This window comes from Geotrypetes seraphini, chromosome 13, assembly GCF_902459505.1.
Source record: "Geotrypetes seraphini chromosome 13, aGeoSer1.1, whole genome shotgun sequence".
Lineage (NCBI taxonomy): Eukaryota > Metazoa > Chordata > Amphibia > Gymnophiona > Dermophiidae > Geotrypetes > Geotrypetes seraphini.
Genome location: NC_047096.1, coordinates 70,779,538 through 70,793,298, shown reverse-complemented (window position 1 = coordinate 70,793,298; position 13,761 = coordinate 70,779,538). Strand labels below are relative to the sequence as shown.

General features: G+C 39.5%; 1 protein-coding gene across 2 annotated transcripts in view; it reads left to right on the top strand.

Annotated features, from left to right (window-relative positions):
* NSF (N-ethylmaleimide sensitive factor, vesicle fusing ATPase) overlaps positions 1 to 13,761 on the top strand; it is a 135,027-nt gene that overhangs the window by 51,370 nt on the left and 69,896 nt on the right. For both annotated transcript variants that reach the window (XM_033918143.1, XM_033918142.1), the window contains exon 8: positions 8,640 to 8,795. In XM_033918143.1, coding sequence (XP_033774034.1) covers positions 8,640 to 8,795 — 156 coding nt within the window. The remainder of the gene's footprint in view (positions 1 to 8,639; positions 8,796 to 13,761) is intronic.

Below are 13,761 nucleotides of genomic sequence, written 5' to 3'. Positions count from 1 at the left end.
AAACTGTGTCCTTAGGAATGTCTATGCATGGCATATATATATACGCATTGTCTTGTCACTGCGATTTATCATGCTTTATTAAAACATAACCATAAATACATTTCCTTTTCACATTCTAACTATTCCAGAATGGATAAGATGTTGTAACCAGCAAACCAGCAGGTGGGGATAGAGGATGCAGAATTGAGAAGTGCTGTATAAGCTCACTGAAAAGCTTCTCTCATTTAGTATTCTTTTATCCTCCAGAAGGTGGTAGATGTGCTTTGCAGCTTCTCTGCTTATTCTGGTTGTTGGCTGTGCTCCTGGTCCAGTTACTATACCCAGTTAAGCGGAGAGGGGCAGTTTTCCCTCCCTAGGAGTTATATCTGGTGAATACTGGGTCACTGTCTCTGCTCCTCTCCCCATCCTTGACTGTCTTTGTTACCAGCATTTGCCTCTTAGTAAAAAAAGAAAAAAAGTTATTTGGGACCTGTACAAGAAACTGGCAAGATATCAACCTAATAGAACTCTGAGATCATTACATCACGATCGATTTGAAGTCCCTGAATCAAGATGAATAAAATACAAACAACTAGAAAGAGAGCTTTCTCATATGCAGATCCTAACCTTTGGAACTCCAAGCAACACGGCTTCCTCAAGGAAACATCCTACTTCTCCTTCCAAAAACTATTGAAATCAATTCTATTTCATCTACACTGTGGAACTCTATGTGATACCTTCCATAATCTGCAAACGAGCGTCTCCCACTAACTGCAATTTCTCCCTCTGACTATTCATACCTTATTTAGTTTTTATTTTGCTGAGTTTGTCTTATGTAGGTTTTATTTTGCTGGGTTTGTCTTATTTTATTTTTTCTATTGCAGAAACTTGTCTAACTTTGTCTTGAATCCCTGGAGGGTGTTTTCCCCTATGAAAACAGGAACGCTCTTCCAGAGTCTGTCATAGGGGAAAACACCCTCCAGGGATTCAAGTTCCTGCTGAACCGGAACATACGCAGGTAGGGCTATTCTCAGTTAGGGTGCTGGTCTTTGATCAGAGGGCTGCCGCATGAGCGGACTGCTGGGCACGATGGACCATAGGTCTAACCCAGCAGCGGCAATTCTTATGTTCTTTTCTCCTGCCTGATATAGTAATTTATATTTATCTTGTTAGATTTACTATTCTACCTTTTTCTCTACAATGTAATCACTCTGCTTGGGCAGGCAAGCAGGAGGCAGGAAAAGCAGAAGGAGAGAAAAGCAAAGCAGAGAACAGGAGAGGAGAAGAATGAGCAACAGAAGGTAGGAGAGAGCAAGGGGCATCGGCGAGAGGTAGCTACGCCCACCCCTGACATCATCCACTGGAGCTCCTCCTTAAAAGCTGAGGGGCCGAACATTGTGCAGATGGCTTCATTGACTTGTCAATCAGTACTCCCAAGTCCCTTTCCTGGGTGGTCTCCCCAAGTACCGCCCCGGACATCCTGTATTCGTGCATGGGATTTTTGATACCAACATGCATTACTTTACACTTATCCACGTTGAACCTCATTTGCCATGTTGTTGCCCATTTATGTCGTGTTGCAGATCTTCACAGTCCCCCTGTGTCTTCACTACTCTGAATAACTTCGTATCGTCCGCAAATTTAATCACCTCACTCATCGTACCTATTTCCAGATCATTTATGAATATGTTGAAGAGCATGGGTCCAAGCACCGAGCCCTGCGGCACCCCACTGGTGACGTTCTTCCAGTCAGAGTATTGTCCATTTACCCCCACTCTCTGTTTCCTATCTGTTAGCCAGTTTCTAATCCACGTGAGTAGTTCACCCTCTATTCCATGGCTCTCAATTTTCTGAAGAAGTCGTTCATGCGGAACCTTGTCGAATGCCTTCTGAAAATCCAGATATATAATGTCGACTGGGTCACCCTTGTCTATCTGCCTGTTGACTCCCTCGAAGAAGTGCAGCAGGTTTGTCAAGCAAGATCGTCCTTTGCTGAAGCCGTGCTGACTGGTCCTCATCAGATTGTGTCCGTCTGGGTGATCAATGATGCGGTCTTTTATCAGCGCCTCTACCATCTTTCCCGGTACCGAGGTCAGACTCACCGGTCTGTAGTTTCCCGGATCTCCCCTTGAACCTTTTTTGAAGATTGGCGTAACATTCGCCACCTTCCAGTCTTCCGGAATCTTTCCCGATTTGATCGACAGGTTGGCTATTAGTTGAAGTAGTTCAGCTATTGTCCCTTTCAGTTCCTTAATGACCCTAGGATGGATGCCATCCGGTCCGGGGGATTTATCGCTCTTAAGCCTATCAATCTGCCTGCATACTTCTTCTAGACTGACCGTCATCCTTGTCAGTTTCTCGTCTTCAGCTCCAACATATAGTCTGTTGGGTTCCGGTATGTTGTGTATATCCTCTTTGGTAAACACAGACGCAAAAAATGTGTTCAGTTTATCAGCGATGGCTTTGTCCTCCTTTAGTTTGGAGGATGTGTGAATTATCTGTTATGTTTTTGCCTTTAAATCACTTTTGTCTTATACTTTTTCAATTGTTAATGAAAATATTCAGTGGAATTATATTTTAATTTAAGAGGCGTTTTGGTAGAGTCTATTGTACCTGATGATGTAATGCTATGTTCTATATGTTACCGGAACTATGATATGCTGTCCTTATGCACTCTCTTCCCGTGGGGTTTTTCTGTTTTCAGTCTTCTCTTAGACTGAACAGCTTTATGGTTCATCTGTATGTCATGTTATTCTCTCAAAATATTGTCTACTACTTTTTGTTGTTCTGTAACCAAGCAGTGTCTCTTAAATTGTCAACAATAGCTCTTGCATATTATTTCAGAACACCACTAGGGGTTAGTAACCTGGAGAGAGACCTGGGAGTGATGGTAGACGCAACACTGAAGGCATCGGCGCAATGCGCCACAGCCTCTAGGAAAGCAAACAGAATGCTGGGTATCATTAAGAAGGGTATTACAACCAGGACGAAGGAAGTTATCATGCCGCTGTATCGTGCAATGGTACGGCCGCATCTGGAGTACTGTGTCCAGTACTGGTCGCCGTACCTCAAGAAAGACATGGCGGTACTTGAGGGAGTACAAAGAAGAGCAACCAAACTGATAAGGGGAATGGAAAATCTCCCATATACCGACAGATTGAAGCAGTTGGGACTTTTCTCCCTGGAGAAGCGAAGACTTAGAGGAGACATGATAGAAACCTTCAAGATCCTGAAGGGCATAGAAAAAGTAGACAGGGACAGATTTTTCAAATTAAGGGGCACCACAAGCACAAGGGGGCATTGGGGGAAATTGAAAGGGGACAGGTTTAGAACAAACGCTAGGAAGTACTTTTTCACTCAGAGGGTGGTGGATACATGGAACGCGCTCCCAGAGGCTGTTGTAGACAAGAAAACACTAAATGGTTTCAAAGAAGGTTTGGATAGATTCCTAGAAGAAAAAGGGATTGGGGGGTATAGATAGGTATAGACCATTGCTCAGTCAATGGGCCTGATGGGCCGCCGCGGGAGCGGACCGCTGAGCAGGATGGACCTATGGTCTTCCTCAGCGGAGGCAACTTCTTATGTTCTTATGTTCTTATATATGGTGAAAATAATATCTTTAAATGTCAAGGGATTTAACAATCCTATAAAACGCAAAAAGATCCTGGATTACGTTTTCAAAGAAATCCCCTGCCACAGTTTGTTTCCAGGAAACTCATCTGTCTATGGTGGAATCAGCTAAACTTAATACAAAATGGTCCTTACTGGTTATTGCTTCACCTGCACTGCAGAAGAAGAATGGAACAGCCATTCTCATCAGAAAATATGATAACATCAAATTACTTTCCCATTCTACGGACACAGATGGTCGTTGGATTAAACTCAGTTTGTTGTATAATCAAACAGCATTGACCTTGGTCAATATTTATGCCTCGAATCAAGACAAACCAGAGTTCTTCAATAACCTGTTAGCTGCCCTATTGGAAGACATATCACAAGCTCAGATATTGGTGGGAGACTTCAATCTGGTACTTGATCCAGTCAATGATAGAAAATCACAAGTTCAACATAAGCCTACTAATGCTTGGAAAAGCTTACACAATCTAATCATACAACTAAAACTGGTTGATGCCTGGAGATTGATGCATGGAAGTGATAAACAATTCTCTTTCTATTCTGCTCCACATAATTCTTACTCCAGAATTGACTTTTTCTTAGTAAGCAACAATCTCATTAATGACCTGTCACATTCCGCAATAAATTAAATCTCAGTGTCGGATCATGCTTCCATTGAGCTTACTTTCTTTCGATAGGTCTACGTTATCCAGGAAAGGTACAACATGGAGGTTCAACAACTTACTCTTACAAGATCTGAAATTTGTGGATACTATCCGCTCAGCGATTAACGAATATTATACATTCAACAAACCTGAAGACACTGGTTGGCCGACTTTATGGGATGCTTTCAAGGCCTATATCAGAGGTGTTATCATATCATACCAGTGACGTAAAAAGAAAGAATTGAAAAAATTACTAGTGGACAGTGAAATATCTATAAAAGACCTGGAGACCTGCCATCAGTCCAACCCTGCTGACACTGTTGTCTTAAAGAAGTTACATCAGGCCAGACTGGACTATAACCTGTTACTTAGCAGTCAAGCAGGCAATGCGATCTTTATGCAAAAAGCTAATTATTACTGTGATAACAATAAAGCGGGTAGTGCGCTAGCACGATATTTGAAAATACAGGAAGAAAGGCTCACTATATCATCGATCACAGAGTCTGATGATCAAACAACATCAAATCTTGGTAAAATTGCTCAATCCTTCCAACAGTTTTATGAGAAACTACACTTCAGAGATCTCTACTCTGGACAATTCAACTTTTTTATCAGATGTGCCACATCCCACTCTCATGGAGGAAAACAATGATATCCTATCCTCGAAACTTACTGACGGAAAAATTCGATTAGTATTGCAGAAAATGGCAAAGAGGAAAACACCAGGCCCTGATGGGCTTACCTCTGAATTTTACTCCGCTTTTCAAAACCTACTGATTCCGCAACTACTAGAGATTTACAACTACTTTATACTCTCGGATCAAGTTCATGGTACCTTCACAGAAGCTAGTATCATAGTTTTGCCTAAACCAGACAAGAACCCTCTCTTCATTTCTAATTATCGGCTATTATCACTTATAAATGTTGATGCAAAAATTTATGCAAAAATAGTTGCTACCCGTCTTCAGACTATATTACCCAAATTGATTGGTATTGAGCAAAATGATTTCATGGCGGGGCGATTGTCCAATGACAATGCACGTATGTTTGCAAATGTAATTCATCATGCAAATAATAGCAACTCCCCTCTGCTGGCGTTAGCCCTAGATGCTGAAAAAGCATTCAACCATCTCAGCAAGGCAGATCTTGAAGTTGCAGGCTCTCTTCTGCAGGGAGCCATTCTTCCGGTTCTCCAAAGCTGGGATTATACTGTGTACAGTCCCATCCCTTTCTTCCAAAGGTAGTGTCAGCCTTTCACGTGAACAGTTAACAGTTACAGTTATTTTATTTGATATACTGACAAAAAAGTCAAATCAAAGTGGTTTTACATAATATAAAATCAATGGGGAATAATTAAAAATCAAAACAAACGAGGAATAAACAGAGACAGGTTAGCAAAGATATGACACAAATAGGCAACAAGTGTGGGAAAGTTTACAAAGTCTTAAGGTAAAAACAAATAAGAATGGAACAAAAAGGGACGTAAATTAAGGTTGGATATCAAGAGCCAAGTCAGATGACTGTAAGGTAGAAAAGATTATCGAATCAGGATCAAATGCCATCTTGAAGTAGTAAGCTTTCATTTGAGACTTAAATGCCTGATAGGATTTTTCAGAACGCAGATAAAACAGAAGATAATTCCAGAGTGTAGGTGCCATTACAGAAAAACTAGAATCTTTATGTATATCCAGAAACATCTGTCGAAAGGATGGAATAGACAAAAAATACTAGTTCGAGGAACGAAGATTCCTCTGAGGAGAATAAGGAGTCAAATGACTAGACAGAAATAAGGGACGAATCTGGAAGGTGAGAGTATTATATTTGAAAGATATCGTAAATGAGATTGGGAACATATGTTCAGATTTGAGAAGAGGAGTGTTATGGTCGAATTTTGAGTGAGCCTAAGTGCGGTGTTTTGCACAAACTGGAGTCGGCGCAACTGGTATTGTGGAAGTCTGATTAGTAATGAGTTATAATAGTCCAATCTAGAAATGACAAGTAAATGTAAGAGAATTTGTAAAGAGTTTCAGTTTAGGAGAGACTTAACTGAGCGGAGTTGAGGAAGCCATAGAAAAGATGAAGAAACTATGTTGGAGATAATGTGAGTGAAATGATAATGAAGTATTGAGGGTGACACCAAGAATTTTAATAGATGATGACTATATCAAAGGACATCCTGAAACAGAAACTAGGACATGAAACAGTTTGTGTGTGTTTAAGCGACGAAAATACCATAGTTGAGGTTTTCTGAGAATTGATTTTGAGTCTGTTAATGGTCAACCATTCGAATACCTTATCCAGTTTTTGAGAAATTGAGGAATAGTCATTGAAATCATTAAAGTTAAAAGGATGCAGTACCTGAATATCATCAGCGTAAATGAAGAAAGTGAATCCCAGAGCCTGTAAAAGTAAAATTAATGGAGCAAGAAAAATGTTACAAAGGATGGAACCCTGTGAGGCATCAGGTAGGAGTTGACAAGAACTAGAACAGGAACTGGTGTAAACCATGAGAAGACCTTACCTGTAATGTGCAGGTCTTAACCGATCCAGTAAACCATCTTTTTATGCTATCCAGTCAGTCAAGATAAGGCAGACCAGTTTCCAAGGTCTCTCTCACCAGATGGATACATATGGCAATTTCATCGGTGTACATTAGCTGGGGCAAACATCTGCCTATTTCCCTTAAGGCTCATTTGATTAGAGGTGTGGTCTATTTGTGGATGGCATCCCAGGCTGTTCCTCCCAAAGAGATTTTTAGAGCAGTCATTATAGCAGTTTTATAGAGTGAACGTTGCGGCTCGAAAGAATGTCATTTTTGGTTCCTCAGTCCTACGGGCAGGCTCATCTGTCCCTCCCTAGATGTCTGACACTGCTCTGGTATGTCGTCTATTGTACAGAATCCTGTGTTATGTAACAGAATGAAGGATTAGGTTCTTACCTGAATAATCTTCTTTCTGTTAATATATACAGGATTCTGTATGACCCACCCTGTGAGGTTTCAATTTGCCTGCTTTCTGCTTCGGACACTTCTGTGGAGTCTTTCTCCTGTCAGTTGGATGAACGTGTTTGAAGAGATTCAGAAGAAAAGTAACGTGTTTATTGATCATTTTTGGGCTAGTGCTAGTTGCATGCAGCAGATTGGTTCCTTGTTATACCTAAGTTGCAAGTTTATGTTAATATTTTTCCTCTCTCATCCCCCACCCCCCATTTTAGAAAGCAGAACAGAAATGTATGATATCTGCAGGGAAGTTCCCCATGCCCTCCTTCTCTTTTCTTCTGTTACAATGAAGTTCGATTGCTTTGGTACACACTGAAAAGGGCACTATACTCCACTGGTGAAGAGGGAGTAGCGGAAAGACATGATTGACAGCCTTCTGCAATAGTTCGCTACTACAGATTCATTATGCCTGTCATTCAGAATCTTGTGTATATTAACAGAAATAAGATTATCGAGGCTAGAACCTAATATTTCATTTTATGTAAAGCTACATATACTGTATTTGTTGATTTGTTTCTTTGGTTTATTGTACTATATGGAAGTACAATAATAAATGTTATATTGTATCATTTAAAATATAATTTTCTTGTAAACATGTTGGCTATTATTTCTTCTATTGCTGCAGTGTCTGAACCCATTGTAATGCCCTTTTTAGTAAAAGCCAGCTTATCCAGGTAGTTGGCAGTAATGCCAAGTATGACTCAAAGAGGGCAGCAGATATTGAGATAAGAAGAGATCAGATTTTCAAGAGTACTTTAGTCAAATTATATTAAATAATGGCAACTACTGAATGCACAGAGCCCTCTGAGATCTGAGCAAGTATATTAAGAGGTTAATTTAAACTATTAGGCTGATAAAATGAACACTTTTCAGGCATTAATAGATAGATACCACATTTTAGTTGCACATTTCCTGCCTTGGCTGACTTGCACACCAGTCCATTTTTTTTCCAAAGTGAGAGTCCATTGCTCCCCCTTCCTCTTCCCCCTTCTTCTATATATTCTTAGTGCTTTTGGACATATGTTGTATGTTTTAGCATCTTAGAATGCATTAGTCAGCAGGAGCTGTGGAACAACATGCAGACATCTCCCTTTCTGAAGTCCTCATTGCCTCCTTTCATGTTTCCAAGTTCTGTTTGCCTTGGTGGGTGATCAAGTATTTGGTTCAGTCCGAGTTACTGCTGAGGTGATATTTTTTGAAATATTATATTTCAAGTTCTAAATGAGTAAATGTGATATGAATAAGGGGTGCTTTGAAGTCTTTGGGAATTGTGTAGATAAGAGGCAGACTTTTTCTTCTCAAGTGAAGAGGGTATATCTAAGGTAAGGAGGGAGTCTGAAAGTGTTCTGTCACATTTTAATAAGTGAATCTGATTTTCCTAGGTAAATCTAAGACCAAGCAGGGCCGCCAGTCTATCATCAATCCTGACTGGAACTTTGAGAAGATGGGGATTGGTGGTCTGGATAAGGAATTCTCTGACATTTTCCGACGTGCATTTGCCTCTCGAGTTTTTCCACCTGAGATTGTAGAGCAAATGGGTGAGTATTTCAAATAGATATTCATCAATACATTGGATTTCATTTCCAAGAATTCTTGTTATAATATTCTGTCCATGAAGATAACTTTCCAAAATCCAGTTGTATTCCTTTCATTTAGTGCTTTCTGTTTTGCATATGATTGATTTATGAATTACCACGGACTGCAAAAGGTTTCTATCTGGGTTAGAGACATGTACTTTTTCCCAGAGAAAACCCAAACATCTCTACAACACACAGGATGTTTACTAGATTTTACTTCCAAGAAGCTGTGAGAAACTGCTATGAAAGATCTGCACAGTAACCCTATGTATTTCTTGAGACTCCTGTTATGGTCTCTGAAGCGACCCAAACCCTTCTGATATTGTCAGATTTCTATATTTTTGACTCCTCCAGTATCACTGGTTCAAAGTTTGATTTTTTTTTAAATCCAATTATGTTCATGAGCATTAATCACTGGTTGGAGCCTGCTATTGCATTTTTATCTCTCTAGAAATCAGTTTGTGTTTCAGAAAAATTTTGCTACTATAGGAAAACCAAATGACAGTATAAACTTTATCATTTGAGTCCTGTCTCTCAACTGAATTTGTGAATTGAAAAACCTGTACTGTGCCAAATTAATAAAACATCTACATAACCATATCAAAATGGACATAACACAAAAATAGAGCCAATTTTCTATCTCATCAGGGTTCAGTGGAGTTTATAGAAGCAAGGAAGACAACAGCAACTAAAGACCTTTTAGTCCATCCAGTTCAGTCATTTGTATCTACCTACTGTGCTCTTTCAGATCCTGTTATTTATGAGCCTTCTGCCACCAAGATTCCATTAGGTTTATTCCATGTATGCTTGAATTTTGCTGTGTTAGGAGAAACGCATGAACTCCATGGGAAGTCTGTACCTGGCATCTACTACCCTTTTGGCAAAAGTGTGGTTTAATTGATTTTCTTTTTTTCATATTTCGTTTGCTCCTTCTTTTGTTTATGCACTTTTCAGTAAGTAGATTTTGATTGCGGTAGTGGTCTATGAATTGTAATCCTATAGGAGATGGGCTGGGGATTATCCCATGTTGGCAAACCATATATTCTCACTATTAATGTCGCACATTTCATTAGTGTTGAGGTCATGGTGAATGGTCTGGTTTGGTTAGTATTTGTGACAATTTTTGTTTTAAAATAATTGCAAGTAAGGGCAAGCAATACAAAATGAATGGACAAGAGCAGAACACTGAGAGAGAAGCTTGGGAATTATTCATCTGCTTTGTTAGGAAAATACTGATTCTCTGAGGGCTGCACAGAACAGTTCTAGATTATGTCAATAGTTAGTTCTCAATCTGTTTACTGATAAAAAAAAAAATGCTGTCTGGGCTGAGCTGAAGGGACTAAAGGAAAGCAAATTAGCAAATCTAATATCTCTTTGCTCTCCTCATTGGGAAAAAGAAAGAAATGAAATTGTGGATTTAGGGCTTCTTTTTACCAAGCTACAGTAGCGAGTCTCTTGCAGCAAATGCACCAAAGCTCATTCAATTCCTATGGACTTCAGTGCATTTGCTACCAGGAGAATTGCTACCGTGACTTGTAAAAGGGGCCCTTAGATGTTATATTGATTAAAGTTTGTTATGCTTTCTGTAATTTATTTAATAATTTTAGTTTTATTCTATACTGCTATGAGTAATGCATATAGTGGTCCTTTTACTAAGGCGCACTAAACGCCTTAGAATATAACACCTTAGGATAGGATATAATGGAGGCGTTAGCGTTTCGTGTGCGCTAATATTTAGCATGCACTAAAATGGCTAGCGCGCCTTAGTATAAGGACCCCATAATTAATGATAAAATAAAATTGCATATAAAATAGTTATCTTGGTCTGGAAAGAGACATCCAGTATGGACACTAAAAATGCACTGTATTTTACAAAAGACTTACTGAAACATGTACAGAGGGCATGGGAGGAAAATGTGCATTTGGTGGTATATGTAAAACAAACTCAAAAATCAATAACGCCCCCCCTCCCCAAAACCAAACAAATCACCAACAACAACAAAAAAAAACCCTTAGGGCTCTTGGTTCAAAACAGCACCTTTACCTAATGGTATGCCAGTATGAGTCAAGGTGCCAAATAAGGCCTTTTATGGAAAAAAGCATGCACACAATTATGTGGTGTATTGCAATCCATTTGTATTGGATCACAATTAGACACAGTAACCAATTCTGCAAAGGAATCTTAAGATCTTTAGACCCTTTAGGTTTCAGTGGGTGAAAACAGATTTGTCTGAGTCTAAGTCACATGTGAAAGTTTCTCCATTACAATAGTAGAAATAATAAAAGGAGACACTTTACATGACTCATCAACAAAAATGGGGAAGAAGAAACGAATAAAAACTACCATATATACTTGAATATAAGTCGATCTGAATATAAGTTGAGACCCCCATTTTTCCCCCGATTCCAGCCAGAATATCAGCTTTGTGTTCAGCCAAATAGGCCCAGGTTTCGCACTGAATAAAGTATTTTATAATTTTTCACTATTCTGTTTACTTAATATTTCATAATAAAGTAATTATAAAATACTTTCTTTGTGTTTATTTGATTCCTATTCAAGAGAATTACTTTATATATGGTCAATATAGGCACAGAGTTAAATTTTTTAACATTTTCTAATGGTGGTGTGCCTCGTGATTTTTTTCATGAAACAAGTGTGCCTTTGCCCAAAAAAGGTTGAAAAACACTGCTCTAGGCAACAGAATTCCTGATCTAGAAGTCCTGATAATAGTAGAAATTGACTCTTTTTTTAATTTTTTAATTTTTATTGCATTTGAGTTACATCCAGATACACTAGGTATTACCCTGTTCCCAGAGGGCTTACAATTTAATTTTATACCTAAGGCAGTGTTTGTTGTTTGTTAAGACTTGATAACTAAGTGGTTTGACCTAGAGAATGGCACGGGGAAAAAAATCTGGCCCCGTCCCCACCGTCCCCTTCACTGCCCTGTCGCTGAACCCGCTGTCCCCTTCACCGCCCTGTCCCTGCAGCATCCACCCTTCCCTCTCGCCACCTCACAACCCTGAGAATCTCCCTCCCTCCCCCCTTACCTTTGTGGCGTAAAGAAACTTAAGGGAGGGAAAGCGCGCAGTCGCCGATCGCGCGCGTGGCCCCTTCCCTCACTCTGGCCAAATCTATCTCTCTCTCTCCCCCTTACCTTCGCGACGCTTTAGAAAAAAAACTGATGTCAGCGAAGCCTGCCTGTGCCGCCCTGCAGTCACTGTGTGGGTGAAAGCTTCTCCTCTGACAATTGTCATTTTATAAACACAAATAAAACAGAGCAAGATTCAACAAAACTCATCTCCCCTCCCTTTCACAAATATCCCTTTCACTATTGTGAAAACTGAACAAACCAAATTACTACAGAATGCTACATAGAAACATTAAGCTAACAGAATACTTTAGTCACACATGGCAAGAATAATGTTAGGGGAGTGTAACTAGGGCAACTGCCCCCTGGTGAGAGAGAGAGCCCTAAGCCAGCTGGAAGCTAAAGAAGCACAGCCTGGACTTTGCAGTCCCCAGTTATGTCTAATACCAGCTCTAGCAGGATACATTTTCAAATCTGAAATATTCTAATTACAAAATATAAAATAAATTTATTTTTTTTCTTTTTGTTGTCTGGTAATTTTATTCTTCAAATCACATTTGTCTAAGGCTTTGGTTTTAGGTTCCTTCTGTCTTCATCATGGCATGGCTGCCTCCTGAAGGTAAAATAGGCGCAAGAGGAGCTGGGGAGAAGATGCCAAGTCTGACATGGGCGCAGTTTTTTTACCACAGCAGTAAAACTTTTCACCGCTCCCATGGGGCGGTAAAAGGTCTTGTCCCCATTCCTGCGGTAAACCAGTTGCAAATGTCTCCATTTCTGCGGTGAACTGCGGTTTACCGTGGTAAATAGTCCCTGTGTCATTCTCTAATTTGACCAAGATCACAAGGAGCAGCAGTGAGTTTTGAACCTGGGTCTATATATTCCACACGGACCAATCTCGTTCATTTACACAAACCATTTTGCAAAGGAAATTCAAATTGTAAGCAAAAAATTTTAATCAGTTAAGACTTTTAGCAAAACTCTGCAAATGAGTCTTGAGGCTAAAGGAAACCTGTCAGCAAGCTTTATTTTTCAAATTTCAGGTACTTCTCTATTTTTCATCTCACTCCACCCCTATTTTTATATTAGTCATAACTTGCTCTTAGTTCTGAAATGTCAGTGAGTCATCTATTCACTTTCCATATAATTTATTAGAAATGGATCCGAGTTGCTTCTTGTTCTTGGAATCCTCTAAACCTGATCTTCACTGTTCAAATACACTAGATCTGTCCCTTTGATGAAGAAAAATCCTAATGGATCCCTGTGGTAACAGAGAGGATAAGCAGAAGAGCCACTGCAACGGACTATTCACAACTATTAGAGCTGACCCCCCCCCCCCCCCAGGCATATTGCTGCTGATTTTAGTTTTTCTCTTCTGTCTTGATTCTCATACATAATTTAAAACTGATGGAGCTTTAGGGTAGTTAAATGCTACTTGACTTTAAAAAAAAAGTGTTTTCAGTTATATTGAAGGAGGCTTATACAAATATGTTTCATGGTATGAATGTATATATTTCATGAAAAATGCATAATTGATATTCTAGTTCAATAGGTGAGACACTCTAGACAAAAGGGTTATTTCCCTTTAGCTGCATGCTGCAAAAGGAATCCACTGGATTTTTCACTGCCTCTATTGTATTTCACTGGACTCTAGCTCCACCCTCAGTTTTTTCTTTCTACACGCATGATTGCAGATGTGTTTGTTCTGCTATCTCCATTGTATTATTTTTAATTCGATGTATTTTGTCCCTTTTTCGGGTAGATTGATGCTTCAAGTGATTTTAAAGCTCTGCCTGATTGAGAATTCACAGACTTCGGTCTGTAGCTGACAGGCCAAT